The following is a 19,537-nucleotide window of genomic DNA, read 5'->3' on the forward strand; positions in this document are numbered from 1 at the left end:
CTTAGATGTATCAGAACAGAAGTTCTGAATTCTGTCTATACATTAATGAAGTGCATTCATCTTGGGGGGCACCTTGAACCCCAGTTTATCTCTCTAACACCCATGTGCGCCACATCCTAGTGTGTGTGTGTGTGTGTGTGTGTGTGTGTGTTTACTCCCTTTCTCCTTCCCTCCTTCCTTCTCACACAACCTCTCCAGCTGATCAACCCATTGTGTGTAATGGATATGTACTCTTACAGCCCCTCAAAGCCACTGTAATCCCGCCACAAACCTCTCCTTAGAGCAGCTGCTGTTGTTGGGATGAATGGAGAGACTCACCTCTACTAAGTTTATAACATTCGAGTCAGGATTAACGTCATAGTGCAGCCAGAGGACCAACAGGACAGTGAGTAAGTGTTGATCCACCTGATCTGAATAGCATTTCGCTTTAAAAGAAGCCAATGCTAACGTCGTGGGATATAGAATGATGGATGGGCTGTAGTATTCTAAAGGGGTTGGGTCAGATGAAAGCAACTGTCCCAGAGTAGGACTAGTACTGTGCTTCATAATAATCATTACGCTTCACAGTAGAAGTGTTTTGTGTTATTGCTGTATAATTGTTCTATAATTCAGTAGGTACAGTAAGGTTTTTGGTGCATTCAGTGCATGAAGAGACAGGTGGGGTGGACGGGACTCTGCATCCTACTAAACACGGACAGCAGGAAGGCTGGAAATCAATTATCATGTCTTGTGTTTACCTGGCCCCACTGAGCGGCCGGTCAGAATAGCTCCAACAGCCAGCTGGGTTAAAGCCAAGTCCCTCAGCAGACAGGGCTAATAGTAGAGGGGAGTCAAACTCCCAATACACACACACAGGCTACCAAAGTGAGCACACACACACAGGACCAGAGAATTGAATCCTATTATTATAGTATATTAAAGGCCCAATGCAGCTTTTTTTATCTCAATATTAAGTCATTTCTGGGTAACAGTTAAGTACCTTACTGTAATAGTATTCCATTAAAATGGTCAAAAAGAAACAAAAATAGCTTTTTAGCAAAAAACTATTTCTCAAGCAAGAATTTTGCCATAACTGTCTGGGAGTGGTCTGATTGAGGGGCCTAATTGGCGGAACCTAATGGGAGAGACATGTAACCTGGTTTGGAAGTCACTTTGTTATTGGTCTATAACTTAACCACCCGGTGATGTCACCAAGCAAGCCAAAACTCCATCCATGCAAAACCTGCTGATTTAGAAGGTCCTATTTAGATTGTATTTTCAACCATCAACTATCAGTAAATAACACTGATCACATTTTGTCACACTTTTACAAAGTTAGATTCATCAGCTGTTGTACAATATGATACAAAACACTGTGCACTGGGACTTTAAGGAATTATGACCATTCAACTCTCAATCACCATGAAAATCAGGCACATTTCTGCGTTGTCTCTCTTCTGTATTTTATTAATCCATTAATCCCAGTGTGCTCTGCTTTGTAGTTTCTTCTTAACCTCTGTCATTTTATGACATCAAAGGTTTTGTAGTTCTGTAGGTTCCGAGGCACAGTCGGTAGGGAGGCTGTGGGACAGGGTGGAGTCATACCACCATGTGACCAGTGTTTTTCAAATCCCCATTACCTCGTGGGTTGGCATGGTGACCCCCTGCGCCCCCCGTGCCAGGTCCTGCGTCCTGTTCAACCTCGTCATCTGGGTCCATCTGCTCGCTCTTCTTCTTGACATAGCGTTCATACAGTACCATGACCACGCCGATTGCCCACGCCGACATCGTTCCTGCCGCGAAGATAACGAAGCCGATGGCGAGGAAGAACAGGTAGTCCCAAGAACCCAGGCCCTGGTGGCACCGCGACCGCAGCTGCAGCCCCAGCTCACCCAGACGCTGCCCCTGCAGATCAGGAGGACCACGGCACACCGTCTGGCCCTCATCTGGAAGAGAACACAGCACAGGTGGGGGTTAACTACAGTACTCTCATAAGTCCTGACCTTATTACTAATAAGTGTGTTTGTTTTTTGTTACCATGTTTTTCTTTCTGCTTGCATTTTGTATTTATATTTCGATGTGTCTATTTTCTGTCATTTCTGTAATTCAGGGCTTATCTGTAGAAGAAAATTTGGTCTCAGTATGACTCCCATATAAAATAAAGGTTAAATAAAAATATATAAAAAGTCACACTAGTATTTGTATTGGGGATACAGTAGGAGCCTATCACCAGTTGTAATGATTAGAGCTCTAGAGTTTTTCTTGACCATGTCACCTGACCAGTAAAAACTCTGTGTCCTAGTTATATTAGTGAAGACCGTTTTGGTCACACTTTATATGGATAGTCCCATATAGATGATATATAGATAGTTTGTTGATAGTATGACCATCTGTTGATAAGCAACTGCTTGCTACGGTTAGGGTTAAGTTTAGGGTTGGGATAAGGGTTAAGGTTAGGGCACAGGAGCACGGGCTGGTGGTAATGGCTGGAGTGGAATGAGTGGAACGGTATCGAATACATCAAACACATGGTTTTCATGTGTTTGATGCCATTCAATTTGCTCCGTTCCAGACATTATTATGAGCCATCCTCCCCTCAGCAGCCTCCTGTGGTTAGTAGATAGTTGAAATGTTAACAGTTATTGAACATCTACTTGGAACAATCCAAAAAGTGTTACCATCCTAGTAGATATTACAATTAGTACTGAGCCCATACAGTATTACCAACATAAGAACAACTTACTGCTACTATTATTATCAATCCCCAACCAACAACTTCAGCATTACTATTGAGCATTACTTTGTTTTTCTATATAAAGCTGATGTGGCAAATATTCTTAATCAGATGCATTTGCGTTAGTCGGTACTCTGCATACACATAATAATGATGGACATGTTATTTGAAGTGTTGAAGTGCGTAGGTAAGCCACCCAGGGAAGGTGATATCAATATTATATTTCATCAAATAGGGAGTTGTGGCCTGTTGAATAATTCAAACACATTACATGGTATCGTTTTACATAACCTTCATGAGAGCTAGATAACACACTCCCTCCTGAAATATCTTTCAATTTCGAGCAAAAAATATAAATGAAATATAATGTAAGAAAACAGCACATGCTAAATAGTTTTGTTTCCCTTATCAGAAAATAACAGAATAGGAGCTGCTGTCTGTTATTGGTGTGTTGTTGATATTACATTACACCAAATCCGAAGCTTTTGAATAATTCAAGCACATTTCAAACCCTACTGGATTTCACTGGGTAATTCTGTCTTTTGTGCCTGACTCGTACAGTAATCAGATAGAAGGGATTTTCTTCTGCTAGGCTGCATGCCTCCAGCAGGCTCCTGGATCATGACTAAGACCCTCACTCACTCAGAAATCATGAATGTCAATAGACGAGGGGATTTTTGTTTTGGTTGTCAGAACCAGGAACTCCTGTGCTGTAGCATCAAAGACCAGACAGCTTACTTCTACTCTGCTGCGGAAGAGGAATAGACTACTATAAATGGGTTTTGGGGAGCAAATCATTTGATACAGTATTATGGTCTAATCATAGATGCTAAAGAATCAAAGATGATCATACTGTGTGTATGGCCGCCTTGATATCATCCAGAAGCCTTGGTTTGTTAGGGGTCATATTCTGAAGAAGAAAAATGCCTGAAATGTGATTGCAATAACCAGAGTGTTGGAGAATTTCAACGGACATTAATTTGCTTTTGTTTTCGCAGCTTTTTGTGTTTGGGGATCTCTCGGGATCAGCTCAAAAGGCTTTTACTGTTTCTGCCTGGCTGACTGGCTGTGCTCTGCTCTGTATTCTGTGTTTCATGCCAGCAGACTTTGTTCACGTACTATTTACACTGGCATATTTTTCACCACAGAATTGGCAGGTTTTGTCCATATATTGTGCATGGATGGACTTGAGGAAATTGAGACATACTTTTGTATACAGTTGAAGTCGGAAGTTTACATACACATTAGCCAAATACATTTAAACTCAGTTTTTCACAATTCCTGACATTTTAATCCTAGTAAAAATTCCCTGTCTTAGGTCAGTTAGGATCACCACTTTATTTTAAGAATGTGAAATGTCAGAATAATAGTAGAGAGAATGATTCATTTCAGCTTTTATTTCTTTCATCACATTCCCAGTGGGTCAGAAGTTCACATACACTCAATTAGTATTTGGTAGCATTGCCTTTAAATTGTATAACTATTGTTTAACTTGGGTCAAACGTTTCGGGTAGCCTTCTACAAGCTTCCCACAATAAGTTGGGTGAATTTTGGCCCATTCCTCCTGACAGAGCTGGTGTAACTGAGTCAGGTTTGAAGGCCTCCTTGCTTGCACACGCCTTTTCAGTTCTGCCCACTAATTTTCTATAGGATAGAGGTCAGGGCTTTGTGATGGGCACTCCAATACCTTGAATTTGTTGTCCTTAAGCCATTTGCCACAACTTTGGAAGTATGCTTGGGGTCATTTTCCATTTGGAAGACCCATTTGCAGCCAAGCTTTAACTTCCTGACTAATGTCTTGAGATGTTGTTTCAATATATACACATAACTTTCCACCCTCATGATGCCATCTATTTTGTGAAGTGCACCAGTCCCTCCTGCAGAAAAGCACCCCCACAACATGTTGCTGCCACCCCCGTGCTTCACGGTTGGGATGGTGTTCTTCGGCTTGCAAGCCTCCCCCTTTTTCCTCTAAACATAACGATGGTCATTATTGCCAAACAGTTATATATTTTTTTCATTAGACCAGAGGAGATTTCTCCAAAAAGTACGATCTTTGTCCCCATGTGCAGTTGCAAACCGTAGTCTGGCTTTTTTATGGCGGTTTTGGAGCAGTGGCTTCTTCCTTGCTGAGCGGCCTTTCAGGTTATGTCGATATAGGACTCGTTTTACTGTGGATATAGATACTTTTGTACCTGTTTCCTCCAGCATCTTCACAAGGTCCTTTGCTGTTGTTCTGAGATTGATTTGCGCTTTTAGCACCAAAGTACGTTCATCTCTAGGAGACAGAACGCGTCTCCTTCCTGAGCGGTATGACGGCTGCGTGGTCCCATGGTGTTTATACTTGCGTACTATTGTTTGTACAGGTGAACGTGGTACCTTCAGGCGTTTGGAAATTGCTCCCAAGGATGAACCAGACTTGTGGAGGTCTAGAATTTTTTTTCTAGGTCTTGGCTGATTTCTTTTGCTTTTCCCATGATGTCAAGCAAAGAGGCACTGAGAGTGAAGGTTGGCCTTGAAATACATCGACAGGTACACCTCCAATTGACTCAAATGATGTCAATTAGCCTATCAGAAGCTTCTAAAGCCATGACATCATTTTCTGGAATTTACCAAGCTGGTTAAAGGCACAGTCAACTTAGTGTATGTAATTATAAGTGAAATAATCTGTCTGTAAACAATTGTTGGGAAAATGACTTGTGTCATGCACAAAGTAGATGTCCTAACCGACTTGCCAAAACTATAGTTTGTTAACAAGAAATTTGTGGAGTGGTTGAAAAACGAGTTTCAATGACTCCAACCTAAGTATATGTAAACTTCCGACTTAAACTGTATATCGTGTATGTGGACACCCCTTGAAATTGGCTATTTCAGCCACACCTGTTGCTGAAAGGTGTATAAAATCGAGTACACAGCCACACAATCTCCATCGACAAACATTCGCAATAGTATGGCCTTACTGAAGAGCTCAGTGACTTTCAACGTGGCACCATTATAGGATGCCACCTTTCCAACAAGTCAGTTTGTCAAATTTCGGCCCTGTTAGAGCTGCCCCGTTCAACTGTAAGCGCTGGTATTGTGAAGTAGAAACATCTAGGAGCAACAACGTCTCAGCTGCGAAGTGGTAGGCCACACAAGCTTACCGAACGGAACTGCAGAGTACTGAAGTGTGCAGCACGTAAAAATCGTCTGTCCTCGGATGCATCACTCCCTACTGAGTTCCAAACTGCCTCTGGAAGCAACATCAGCACAATAACTGTTCGGCGGAAGCTTATTGAAATGGTTTACCATGGCCGAGCAGCCGCACACAAGCCTAAGATCACCATGCGCAATGCCAAGCATTGGCTGGAGTTGTGTAAAGCTCACCGCCATTGGACTCTAGAGTAGTGGAAACGCGTTCTCTGGAGTGATGAATCACGCTTCACCATCTGGCAGTCTGACGGATGAATCTGGGTTTGGCGGATGCCAGGAGAACGCTACCTGCCCCAATGCATAGTGCCAACTGTAAAGTTTGGTGAAGGAGGAATAATGGTCTGGGGCTGTTTTTCATGGTTTGGGCTGGGCCCCTTAGTTCCAATGAAGGAAAATCTTAACATTACGGTATACAATGACATTCTAGATGATTCTATGCTTCCAACTTTGTGGCAACAGTTTGGGGAAGTCCCTTTCCTGTTTCAGCATGACAATGCCCCCGTGCACAAAGTGAGGTCCATACAGAAATGTTTGTTCTTGAAATCGGTGTGGAAGAGCTTGACTGGCCTGCACAGAGCCCTGACCTTTGGGATGAATTGCAATGCCGACTGCGAGCCAGGCCTAATCGCCCAACATCAGTGGCCGACCTCACTAATGCTCTTGTTGCTGAATGGAAGCAAGTCCCCGCAGCAATGTTCCAACATCTAGTGGAAAGCCTTCCCAGAAGAGTGGAGGCTGTTATAGCAGCAAACGGGGGGACCAACTCCATATTAAGGCCCATGATTTTGGAATGAGATGTTCGACGAACAGGTGTCCACATACTTTTAGTGTATGTTGTACTAGTCTAATCTATTGAGATTTGAGTACAAATCTGATTGGAGCTGCAGAGCATTATACGGTGTACTGGAAGATACAGATCAAATAACAGTAATGTAATGTTTAATAGTAGGAAGAGATATTTTTGATTAACATCAAATGAATTCTTAATTAGTGTTCCATTGTAGAAATTCACACACAGTATTCTCTTGATTTGTCTTAGCCTACATCAGTCGCAACTGACCCTGTGCTCTCTGTCTGGTGATATGAATAAAAGCAGGGGAGAGGCAGAACTGAACCCAGTAAATAAGCATCACTAACGATAGAGTAAAGGTCCTATGCTCAATCCTACGTCTGCGTCAGCAGAATTTACGGTGATACAGCCTCTGCAGAAGTCAGGGCATTCATACTTCTTGCTCTCCACGGAGCAGCGCAGAGATATTATGAAGGAAGTTGTCAAGGAAGTGAGTTTGGGTTTATACAGGACCTCTCGCCCCCACCTACCGTCAACCAATTATGGCAATGCGGAGATTTACGGAGCCCTCCGCATTGTTACAAAATTTGGGAGGCGCACAGCAATGCAGTACTGAGCTCAATTTGGCCTCTGCATGCCTCCGGAGGATCCGCAATTGCGTCACACCCTCCATATGGCGCCTCCGACCACATTTTCAGATCAAGCACAAATGGACTTTTAGGGATGACGGATATAGGATAATGACAGATATGGGCCTGGATCTTCTGTTGTCTCCAAAGACATTCCATTTTGTCTTCAGATGCCCTGAGAGTTTGGAAACTAATTTAGCAGCACAGATGTGGGGAGTTTTCATGAAAGAGATACACACCACAATACACTTCAATAGTTCTCTGATCTCACCTCAGACCTCCTGACACCACTATAGTAGCACTCCTTTTAATAATACAACACACCACCCTCCTCTTCTCAGTGAACTACTTCTACTTCTCTCCCTCTACTTAGCTAGAGCCCTCTCTCTCCCCAAGGCATGGAAGCCGCCGGTGCCTCCCCCTCAGGGTCCGACATCAAAGGAGAGGGTTCTTCTCCCCGTCCCAGCCCCACACCACGCTGTTGCTGGATTTTTTTTGCAGACACTCTTATCCAAAGCGACTTTCAGGAGAAATTAGGGTTAAGTGCATTGCTCAAGGGCACATGTATCTCACCTAATCAGCTAAGGGATTTGAACCAGCAACCTTTTGGTTACTGGCCCAACGCTCTAGGCTACCTGCCACCCTAAAATACCCCTTCCTTATGTAACTGCTAACTACAGGCAGTATGCTAATCTTTAGGAGGTGAGACAGCAGTGGAGAATCTGTTAGTTCTTTCTGTGGGTTTTTCTTCCCTTCCTTCTATCAATGCATTATTTCTAAACTGCTGAGCCGACAGACAGACAGTGCCTCTCAGAACAGGTGAGCTCCAGACGAGCTCTTTGCGTAAAACACTGCAGTCTGGAATGTGTGTGTGTATTCTCCCTTGCTGCAAGCTTTCGCTTGAAGGGACACTCCAAATTAAAGCAGACAAAGGCAATAAGCAGCATGAAAATAGGATAGCTCTTACAGGACTAGTTTAGGATTCTGCCTGAGCTGCAGGGGAGAGGATGATGAGCTGGTGTGTGTGCGCATGTGTGTGCGGGGGATTCCCATTAGTAAGTGTATCATGGTTTTAGTAATACGACTGGCTCTTGCTCAGAGAGGTGCACTATAAATAGCTGCTCTTTTGTGTATAGACACATCCCAAAAATGCAGCAGAAGACTCCAAACTGAACAAATCCAAAATCAAATATTCGTTGTCTTCAAACCCCTTGACTTTTTCCAACATTTTTTCCTCATCAATCTACACACAATACCCCATAATGACTAAGCAAAAACTGATTTTTTAAAACATTTCTGGACGTTTATAAAAAATAAAAAGAAGTTATTTATGTAATTATTCAGACCCTTTGCTATGAGACTTGAAATTGAGCTCAGGTGCATCCTGTTTCCATTGTTTCTACAACTTAATTGGAGTCCACCTGTGGTAAATTCAATTGATTGGACATGATTTAGAAAGGCACACACCTGTCTATACAAGGTCCCACAGTTGACAGTGCATGTCAGAGCAAAAACTAAGCCATGTGGTCTAAGGAATTGTCTGTAGAGCCCCGAGACAGGATTGTGTTGAGGCACAGCTCTGGGGAAGGGTACCAAAACATTTCTGCAGCATTGAAGGTCCCCAAGAACACAGTGGCCTCCATCATTCTTAAATGGAAGAAGTTTGTAACCACCAAGACTCTTCCTAGAGCTAGCCGCTCGGCCAAACTGAGCAATCAGGGGAGAAGGGCCTTGGTCAGGGAGGTGACCAAGAACCCGATGGTCACTCTGACAGAGCTCCAGAGTTCCTCTGTGGAGATGGGAGAAGCTTCCAGATTTACAACCATCTCTGCAGCACTCCACCCATCAGGATTTATGGTAGAGTGGCCAGACGGAAACTACTCCTCAGTAAAAGGCACATGACAGCCCGCTTGGCATTTGCCAAAAGGCACTGAAAGGACTCAGACAATGGGAAACAAGATTCTCTGGTCTGATGAAACCAAGATTGAAATCTTTAGCCTCAATGCCAAGCGTCATGTCTGGAGGAAACCTGGCACCATCCCTACGGTGAAGCATGGTGGTGGCAGCATCATGCTGTGGGGATGTTTTTCGGTGGCAGGGACTGGGAGACTAGTCAGGATCAATGGAAAGATGAACGGAGCAAAGTACAGAGAGATCCTTGATGAAAACCTGCTCAGGACCTCAGACTGGGGTGAAGGTTCACCTTCCAACAGGACAATGACCCTAAGCACACAGCCAAGACAACGCAGGAGTGGAATCGGGACAAGTCTCTGAATGTCCTTGCGTGCAGCCAGAGCCTGGACTTGAACCCGATCTGGAGAGAATTGAAAGTAGCTGTGCAGCGACGCTCCCCATCCAACCTAACAGAGCTTGAGAGAAGAATTGGAGAAACTCCCCAAATACAGGTGTGCCAAGCTTGTAGCGTCATACCCAAGAAGACTCGAGGCTGTAATCGCTGCCACAGATGCTTCAACGAAGTCCTGAGTAAAGGATCTGAATACTTATGTAAATGTGATATTTCAGTTTTATTTTTATTTTTTGCTAAAATTTCTACAAACCTGTTTTTGCATTGTCATTATGGGTATTGTGTGTAGATTGATGAGAAGAAAAAAAATGCTATCCATTTTAGAATAAGGCTGTAATGTAACAAAATGTGGGAAAGGTCAAGGGGTCTGTCAACATACGAGAATGTAACAAAAATAATCGACCCTTATTCCAAACAGAATTTTGTTGCATTATGTAACCGGCTGGATTTGAACCAAGGTCTATTGCACACCACAAGACTGTTAGTCCATTGAGCTAAAGGCTATCTAAAGGCCTAGGCAGCTAACCAAAATCTTTAGGTCTCAGGCAAGGTTACTGATCACATGAGTGTGGTTCCCCGAGCCACCTTCATTACATAGGCATATAGTTTGTTGATTAAAGTGGAAACGGTTGGTGGAGCATGTGCAGGTGAACACGGGGAGATGAGATTCACTGGTCATTTGACATCTAGACACTGGGGGTTTTTGGATTAAGCCTTTATTGCATGAGTGAATAAAGGATTAAGAGAAAGGCTCCTCAGTATGTGTCTCATTTCAGTCCTGTGTTATCAGATCATATTCAATTGCTGTTATGGTTATTAGCCTCCACTGTCACCTGTTAACTCAATTAGCTCGACTAACCGGTGCCCCCGTACATTGACTCTGTACCGGTACCCCTGCATATAGCCTCGCTATTGTTATTTTACTGCTGCTCTTTAATTATTTGTTATTTGTATTTCTTATTCTTTTGTTGGTTTTCTTTTTCCTTTTTTAACTGCATTGTTGGTTAAGGGCTTGTAAATAAGCATTTCACTGTAAGGTGTATTCGGCGCATGTGACAAATAAAATTTGATTTGATTAAGACACCCTAGGCCCTGTGATGCAGGCAACTGCACACAAGTTTTCATTAAGTTTATTCTACTGCTGCTGTCATAAACACGGTGGCGTGTATTCCTGGATGCCAAGAAAAAAACTACAAAAATACCAAATCATTTATCATTCCTCTCTCTGTGCGTTCCAAATGTCCTTCATTTTGCAAGAGGCTGGATGTATCTCACTGGAGAAAGCATCAGAGCGAAGGAAACAGCGCCGCTCTGTCTCAGTATGTGTAGCGTACCTATCTGATGCTGTCTGGTCAGAAAGAGTATGACATTGTTTCTGCACGTAGCATTGAATGCAGCGAGGATTTGGCTTCCCTTGATAAAAAAATGAATAAAATAATAGCCAATCAGTGTTGAGCTAAACTGAGTGAGCTCTGCTATGAATGGTCCTGGCGCACCAAAAAAAAAAAAAGTGTCAAGGGAAGCCAGTTTTGATTTGACTTCAGACCAATCACATCACAGGCCAAATGTCATTATTGAAAAACATTAATTGTTGCATCTAGTTCGGTTGTCCTCGGGGGGCTAGCTAGCTAGCTTTCCTAAATTAACCATGGATGTAGATGGGGATTTGGACTTGTGGTTTTACTTAATTCTCCATACTGGCCAATGATTATAAAGACGATTCTGATCCAACCATAAAATAATACATTGTGCCCCTGGCCTGAGGGCATGGAAGATCAACATTTTGCAAGATGTAGTATGCTAATGTTAACTATCTTGTCACGTTTGTTTGTAGAGACGGACCAAAACGCAGCGCGATAGGAGTTCCACAAACGTTATTATTAGTGAAACTTAACAAGACAAAACAATAAAACGAACAAACTACTCTGTGACTACAGAGGTGCTATGTGCACTAACTCAAAACAATATCCCATAACACGCAGGTGGAAAAGTGCTACTTAGGTATGATCCCCAATTAGACAACGATAGCCAGCTGCCTCTAATTGGGAATCATACCAAAACACCAACATAGAAAAAACAAACTAGAACCCCACATAGAAAATATAAACTAGACTAAACCCCTAGTCACGCCCTGACCTACTCTACCATAGAAAATAGAGGCTTTCTATGGTTAGGACGTGACAGTACCCCAGGAAGGCTCCTGCCTTGGAGCTGGACTGGACGCCGTGCTTGGACTGGGCATCGGCGCCGGGTTAAGCTCCGGCCATGGAGCTGGAGGTTCCGGACCGTGGCAGGAGGTTCCGGACCGTCGCAGGAGGTTCCGGACCGGGGACAGTCGCAGGAGGTACAGTCTCAGGAGGTTCCGGACCAGGGACCGTCTCAGGAGGCTCCGGACCGGGGACCGTCGCTGGAAGCTCCAGACCGGGGACCGTCACCGGAAGCTCTGGACTGGGGAGGCGCACTGGAGGCCTAATGCGTGGGGCCGGCACAGGTGGCCCCGGACTGGTGACACGCACTTCAGGGCGAGTGCGAGCAGCAGGCACAGGACGTACCGGACTGGGAAGGCGCACTTGAGGAGGAGGCACAGGACGTACTGGGCTGTGGAGGCGTACTGGAGACCTGGTGCGTATAGCCGGCATCAATGGTACCGGAACTTTAACACACTTCGCATGGCAAGTGCGAGGAGCTGGCACAGGACGTACTGGGCTGTGAAGGCGCACTGGAGACCTGGTGCATATTGCCGACATCAATAGTACCGGAACTTTAACACACTTCGCACGGTGAGTACGAGAAGTTGGCACAGAACGTACCGGGTTGTGAAGGCGCACTAGAGACTTGGTGCGTAGAGCTGGCACAGATGGTGCCGGGCTGAGAAAGCGCTTTTCAACGTGTCTGCACTGCAGCATACTCCTTTCCACAACCTCTCTCCTGAATCTCTCATTACCTTCCTCCATCGACTCCCACACAGGCTCTGGCTCACTCCCCGCTTCCGCCGACCACCCCTTGTGCCACCCCCCAAAAAGAAAATCTTGGGGTTGTCCTTGGGCCTTCTGTGGCCGCGAACCCCGGCGTCGTCGCTGTCCTCCTTTCTCTCCCTGCGTCTGCTTCCACGGAAGGCTTTCGTCTCCAGCCATAATTTCCTCCCAAGTCCAGAATGTTTTCTCCTCCTGGGCACGCTGCTTGGTCCTGTTTTGATGAGATATTCTGTCACGTTCATTTGTAGAGACGGACCAAACCGCAGCGCGATAGGAGTTCCACATACTTTATTATTAGTGAAACTTAACAAAACAAAACAATAAACGAACAAACCGTGACTACAGAGGTGCAATGTGCACTAACTCAAAACAATATCCCATAACACGCAGGTGGAAAAGTGCTACTTAGGTATGATCCCCAATTAGACAACGATAGCCAGCTGCCTCTAATTGGGAATCATACCAAAACACCAACATAGAAAAAACAAACTAGAACCCCACATAGAAAATATAAACTAGACTAAACCCCTAGTCACGCCCTGACCTACTCTACCATAGAAAATAAAAGCTTTCTATGGTCAGGACGTGACATATCTGGCCTGGCTTATCGTTGCCCATGAAAGGAAGTTAGGCTAGCGAGTAAGTATTTCAGCCAGGTAGCCTAGGAATATGACAACAAAAACTAAAAGCATGTAATGTATGACAGTCATAGACCATTTAGGCAACATGAAAGAGGAGAATGGCATTGGCGTTTCTTTACAAGTAGGGTGAGTCAACATGTGTGTTCTACTTGCACACACACACAAATCAGTTCCATGGACAGCCACATCATATTTAGCTAATGTTGATTGAACTAAATCGTTTTTGGTATCTTTTAGTTGTCACTGTATTAGACTAAGCATGGGTGATTAGATGATGTTGAAATGTGGAAGTTGGAATGGTGCTGGAATAGTGGAGGCAGCCCCTGTTTTCTTTGCGACTTGCGGTAACTCTCAGTGGTTCCAAATCAATAGTTGTTTAATAGTCCGAAAATGTCGGAAACATTACTTTGCTTGACCATGCTGTAGGTCATATACTGTTTGTTGCATGCAATATGTTTTGTGGACTTGTGCTCCGGTTTTGTAATGAAACAAATGTAAAGGTGTGGTTGAATTTATTCTGCCACTGTGTCTTCTTATTGTCTCAGCTTTAAGCATATATATCACAGTGTCAAGGCATATGAACTAATAGTTTATAGAGCAAACAACGCAATTATCACAACACATAGATAGTAATATGGCTTTTTTTCCTGGATTGGCTTCCCCTGTGATTTTACCCACACACCACTACTGCATAAACAATATTCATATCAGTCTTTCCACATATTCTATTTGAAATGACATTCCTAAATGTCTTAATTGTGTTAGTGTATTAGATCTCATTCATGAACTCATAAATGAACCATGTAGTTGACCTATGTTATATGAAGTGCATGTGGTTGGGAAAGTGAAATACTTTCCGTGAGCATTTCAGGAGCGTGTGAACATGGAAACATTCATTGAGAGAGGCCTGGGAAGTGCAGAGCTGGAGAGAATGGCGGTCCTCTACTGCTATTGGTCCAGCCCCCCATACTGACTTTGTAAATCCATATTGTATATCAATGTGTATGATGTTGGTATGATTAGTACAGCATATCACCGAATATAATCACAGTACAGTAGAAGCTATGTCTTATGGGCCAGCACATCTAACACATCCCTCACACAAATGAGAAAGGTAAGACAAAATCACCAAACTTACACAAACCATATAGAAAGAGGAATTATCTGGATTTATATCTGAAGGTGCAGCTAGTTTTACCTTGAAACTTGAATGCCTCGATGTGAACCCAGAGACAGAGGTCCTCGTTATCGCAGTCGCAGCTCCAGGAATTCCCGCTGAGGCCGACCGAGCGCAGGATGGGCAGCGCGATGAGAGAACTGATGTTGAGCACCGTCAGGTTGTTCCGGCTCACGTCCAGCACCTGCAGCGCCGAGTTCTTTGCGAAAGCGTCCGGGTGAATATCCGACAGGCCGGGGTTGTCCGTCATTCTCAGCATCACGAGGCTAGAGAGCGGCCCGAACGTCCTGTCCTCTATCCGCGTTAAGGTGTTGAAGGACAAGTCCAGGTAAGCAAGCTTCTCCAGGTTCCCGAATGTGGACATAGAAATCTCCGTCAGGGAATTGTTGCTACAGTCCAAGTACACCAAGTCCGACAGGTAGTTGAGCTGCAACGGCGGCAGCTCCACGATGCGATTGTTGGAGATGATGAGCTGCCGCGTGGCCAGCGGCAGGTCAGTGGGGAAGGCGGTGAGGTGCTGCCCGGCGCACTGGACCACCAGCTGGTCATCGCATATGCATCGTGCCGGGCATCCCGCTGTCAGAGCTGGGGATGGGGCCACCCCCATGACTAGAATCAGCAGAATGATGAGCCGCAAGGATTGCGCGCTGGGCTGCGGAGCAAGACGCATGACACTAGTGAGGACTTCATCAATTACGTTTGGACAAACTACGCCACATTATTCATTGATAGCCTATGTCCTCTGCCAGTTAAGGCCTATCAGTTAGCCTAACGTAAATGCTATTAACTATTTAGAATTATTAAATTATAGTTACCTGATAATGAGGTTTGACGTTGGTCACTTGTCCTTGCAAGTTTGTGTAGTTCATTCCGAGAGTCGCCTCACGTTTTGGTTCCCGTGCGTATCCATTATAGTGGAACTGATGGACTCCAGACGCCCAAGCGCCCTCTCAGTTCCAATTCTCTGTAATTGGATTTGGTCGATTAGAGTGTTTATTCTACTATCAATCATTTTTGTGTAACAACTGCCATTTGAACGTAATATGCAGGAGAGTTGGTTCGCGCGTCGTAGCCTAGTGTTATAATAGTATTTGGTCTCCTGCAAGTGTGGTGGTCTGACTGCCCTCTGAAACTGAGCCGCGAATGAGAATGTGGGCGGTATGGTGATCTCTCACTGCTCACGCGTTGGATCGAGTGTGTGAGGAGAGAGAGGACGGAGCTAAAGAAAGCCTAAACAACTGGAGTCAAGCAGTCACACAAGCTAGGAGAGGTTACCTAATTCTACCAATGTACCCAAATCGTTATGGAAATAGAATGCCCAGGGTATAGCCAATTGTGACACTATAATGGCCCAACAGAACACTATCTCAATGTATTTATTTATCAATGAAATTAAATTACCTAGTGCCTGTCATATGTGTCTATTTTAGTGTGTGTGTGTCTAGTGTCATATTCCAGTCTAGCCAGATGCAGGGTCATAAACTTAGAGTGCCAGTCTGCTTGGGCATGGAGCCACATGCCACTATTTCAATATTATTGTTATATAACCTACAACATTGACATGGCAAGAGCCAGTTCACACAACTTTTCTCCCACATGCGCACATACACATGGATTTCCCATTGCATCTCTCTCTCTCTCACTGTATTCATGTGTAGGTGTTGAAGTGCTGATTCAGATTCAGCAGCATGGTGGGAGGACAGATGTGATACTGGAGAGGGATTATAATAATAACTAATTCAACATCTATAGCGCTTTTCATTACAAACATCATCTCTAAGCATTTGACAGAAAAATGCCAGTCGGAAGAGATTATAACGTCAGGGACAGTGCATGAAATCAAGCCTTCATCCACAATTATGTCCCTGCTTCAACAAAAAAACAAAGAAGCATAACCAATCTGAGAGCATTTATTCACACTTTTCATAATGGGATATAGTCATGATCCTTTCTCTGAGACCAAAGTCTCAAAGCTGCCATTCAGAAAGTGTACTTACGGCTGCTGTTTACTAAAGATATAGTGCCATCTAGTGATGTAGTATTGTTAAAATATTGCAAAACAGGATTCTCTTCCCTATGACCGGCACTTGGAATGTAAATTGAATGTTGGGCCTATCAATTGTTTACATTTGATATTGAGAAGAATTAGTATGACATAATGTGCCAGACTGAAACAAAAACCAAATGGTTGAAAACAAATGTAACTGGAAAAAAATCACACCAGTGAAATTAACACTTATCTTAACACAAATGAATTAACAGAAGTTAATACTGAAATGGTCCTATGACTAAACCCCCTCTAATCCATGGCCACACTTTATAGACTGGTGAAATGACCTTCTGTAGACAAGAGCCAGCAGAATCACTCTATGAATGGGACTCCATGAGTGATATACAATACAAGGGCAGTAAAACTGGTTACAGATAGAAAGTAATCAATCAAAAACTGTAGTGAACATTAGGGAACTTCCCTCACGCATGACATTGTCACAATGACTAGGCTGAACAGAGAACCAGAGCTCAAGGGGTTTGTGAGTCAGATATGTCCCTGTTTGAACTCACATAGGGAAATGAAGAGGTTGCACTCAAATAAACATACTTTAAATAGGCTTGTGAAACACTAACTGTAAATAAAGTTATTATATTAATTTCACTCTATTTTATTATATTACTCAATGTCATGCTAAAACTCAGAATTATTGGTAGTAGTCCTACGATCTGATACAGCCCAAATGAACTCTACCCCACTAGGGGGAGGCACCACGCCTCTTCTGTGTGTTTTATATAGGACTGACTCCTTTACGAGTAGACGACACAGGATTACTGACTGACAGCAGACGGACCACTTTCAATTGCGAACATTATTCAGATCGTCATTAACAGGTAAATAACACTTATTTTACAAACGGTATTCAACGTTACGTATTGTTGCTGGATAGCTTATAATGTTGCACTCCAAGTTTTCCATTGGCTTCACGTTGGCCGTGTTCGAGAGGATCAACCACGCAATGTATTGATTGACTGATCTACAAATACTCATGAGTAGTTATTTATGATGCAAGGTGATTTGTAGATCAGTCAGTCGGCAGTCGCCTACAATCGTTCTGATGCTCTCAATCACGGCTTTTGTTTTGGGAGCTTTTAGCGTAGGGGTGTCAAACTCATTCCATGGAGGACCTAGTCGTGTCTGCCGATTTAGTTTTTTTCTTTTCGATTAAGACCTAGATAACCAGGTGAGGAGAGTTCCTTACTATTCAGTGACCTTAATTCGTAAATCAGTTACAAGGGACGAGTGAAAGCCCGCAGACACTTGGTCCTCTGGAGTTAGGCATGTGTTTTAAACTGAATTACTCGCTTGAAAATGCGAAGATATGCGCCTTTTACGTAGGCTATTGTCTATTTGTAACTTTTATGTGCGCCTTACTACATGCATAGATGGTTATTTTGTGTCACATTTTGAGAACTTTGCTGAGGGAAAGGGTTTTTGCAGTTTAGTATCCTAACAGTAAGTAGGCTACAATAGACAGAATAAGCACATTCCATATTAGCATAGAAGCCTATTTTCCAAGACAATGGAGTATATTCTGGTTTCAACGGCTTGACATTGATCTAATGTAATTTATTAATTTAGGGCCTACTAACTAATCCGTTTACTTATTGGACTTTCAACCAGTGTCTTATCTACAGTGAATGTGAAAGTGGGATTGACCAACTCACCTGTAGGCTATGTGTTTTTCTCTTGCAGCAGGAGATCAGTGCCAGAATGGTTGTGCTGTCTAAAGAATATGGGTATGTGGTTCTCACTGGTGTTGCCAGCATGGTCATGGTCGCCCACCTCGCTGTGAAAGTTGGCAAAGCTCGCAAGAAGTACAAGATCAATGTGAGTTGCCCGGGAACTGCCCCACTGTGTGTCAGCCAATGAATCATCTAAAGCTTAAACTAGGCTATAAAAACTCAGGATGGTTCCCCTGATTTTCTCTTCTCTGTTGGACAGTACCCTCAGATGTACAGCAATGATCCAGACTCTGGAAATATCTTCAACTGCATCCAGCGAGCCCATCAGAACACGTATGTACTATGTAGTATGAACATTTAGTATGTACTTCACAGAGGCAGCAGAGGAAACAACCAGATGTTTGTTATAAAAACCAAACATTTCTTGTAATATTAGGTCAAACTTATTATTTTTTTCTTTATAGCCTGGAGAGCTACCCTGCTTTCCTCTTCAGTCTGGCCATTGGTGGTCTGCATAGTCCTGTGAGTTCCACCATTTATTAATTTACTATATATGTTAGATTTGCGTACCATGCATCCCAGACTTTACAGCTAGTTAGTCAGAGTACTCCATAAAGACACTCATCTGGATTCCCTTTTATTAACACATTAAGACTCTTTAAGAGTCTTTTGTTTAACAGGGAGCCATTTGTGTTACAGCGCCTAGTCAGTGGACTTGGAATGACATGGGTTATAAGCAGGGAGATCTATGCATACGGATACTCCACTGGAGGTAAGACAATTGATAAATATGCTTATAATACAATAATTTATTAAAACAATATAGCAGCCTTTACTCAAGGGTTTTGTTCTATGTATTCCTTTCAGATCCTAAAAAAAGGATGCCAGGGTTATCCGGGAACATTGCTCTGCTGGGCATGATTCTGACCGTAGCCAACTTTGGCAGAACCCTGTTAGGCTGTGGTGACTGGGTGAGGCCTGGGATGAGACCAGGATGAGGTTCTCAGCTCCCTTTCCCGCTGCCATTCCTGCTACCATTCTTCAGTGAGAGGCACTGCAACCCCACCTGACCCCAGTCTATTAGTAATTGTAGGATGTCCTTTGTGTATGATATGTACAGACAGAGTTCAGTAAACATTTGGAAGAAGATGACCACGGCTGTTAGTTTATCATTCCATAACTACCACACCACACCAACTCCTCCCAGACCCCCTCCTCAACACTGATAGGCCCAGATAAGCTGTTCATGGTGCTTCACCAGCTATTCTTTGTTAGAGTGTGGTATTTTTTATGCATAATGTTGCCAAAACTGTATTCCACAGGAGGTTGGGGGCACCTTCATTGGAGAGGACAGGCTCGTGTTAATGGCTGGAGCAGAAT

The 19,537-nt window shown here is 43.6% G+C and overlaps 2 protein-coding genes across 3 annotated transcripts; one reads left to right on the forward strand and one right to left on the reverse strand.

The window, feature by feature from the left end:
* Positions 1-1,070: 1,070 nt before the first annotated feature.
* LOC120055361 (leucine-rich repeat-containing protein 52-like) lies at positions 1,071-15,534 on the reverse strand. The gene is made up of 3 exons (XM_039003230.1): positions 15,238-15,534; positions 14,444-15,074; positions 1,071-1,925 (listed from the first exon to the last, which is right to left on the reverse strand). The coding sequence occupies exons 1-3, from the start codon at positions 15,289-15,291 to the stop codon at positions 1,579-1,581; spliced, it is 1,032 nt and encodes a 343-aa protein (XP_038859158.1). The 5' UTR covers positions 15,292-15,534; the 3' UTR covers positions 1,071-1,578.
* Positions 15,535-17,178: 1,644 nt separating this feature from the next.
* LOC120056041 (microsomal glutathione S-transferase 3-like) lies at positions 17,179-19,310 on the forward strand. 2 transcript variants are annotated; one of them, XM_039004180.1, is made up of 6 exons: positions 17,179-17,305; positions 18,168-18,302; positions 18,417-18,490; positions 18,622-18,679; positions 18,857-18,929; positions 19,025-19,310. In XM_039004180.1, exons 2-6 carry the CDS (start codon positions 18,186-18,188, stop codon positions 19,153-19,155), a joined length of 453 nt encoding a protein of 150 aa, XP_038860108.1. In that variant the 5' UTR covers positions 17,179-17,305; positions 18,168-18,185; the 3' UTR covers positions 19,156-19,310. The 2 variants fall into 2 exon arrangements, with proteins under 2 accessions (XP_038860108.1, XP_038860109.1); XM_039004181.1 differs by lacking the exon at positions 17,179-17,305 and adding an exon at positions 17,538-17,655.
* Positions 19,311-19,537: the final 227 nt, after the last annotated feature.

This window comes from Salvelinus namaycush, chromosome 11, assembly GCF_016432855.1.
Source record: "Salvelinus namaycush isolate Seneca chromosome 11, SaNama_1.0, whole genome shotgun sequence".
Taxonomy (NCBI): Eukaryota; Metazoa; Chordata; class Actinopteri; order Salmoniformes; family Salmonidae; genus Salvelinus; species Salvelinus namaycush.

Bases quoted from the DNA above. Each gene is read 5' to 3' on its own strand.
- LOC120055361 (XM_039003230.1), bottom strand. From the start codon at position 15,291: ATGAACTACACAAACTTGCAAGGACAAGTGACCAACGTCAAACCTCAT. The intron at 15,075-15,237 runs GTAACTATAATT...CTTGCTCCGCAG, and splicing joins ACGTCAAACCTCATTATCAG to CCCAGCGCGCAATCCTTGCG. The intron at 1,926-14,443 runs GTAAAACTAGCT...GTTCTCTTCCAG, and splicing joins CGAGGCATTCAAGTTTCAAG to ATGAGGGCCAGACGGTGTGC.
- LOC120056041 (XM_039004180.1), top strand. From the start codon at position 18,186: ATGGTTGTGCTGTCTAAAGAATATGGGTATGTGGTTCTCACTGGTGTT. The intron at 18,491-18,621 runs GTATGTACTATG...TTTTCTTTATAG, and splicing joins CAGCGAGCCCATCAGAACAC to CCTGGAGAGCTACCCTGCTT. The intron at 18,680-18,856 runs GTGAGTTCCACC...TTTGTGTTACAG, and splicing joins TTGGTGGTCTGCATAGTCCT to CGCCTAGTCAGTGGACTTGG.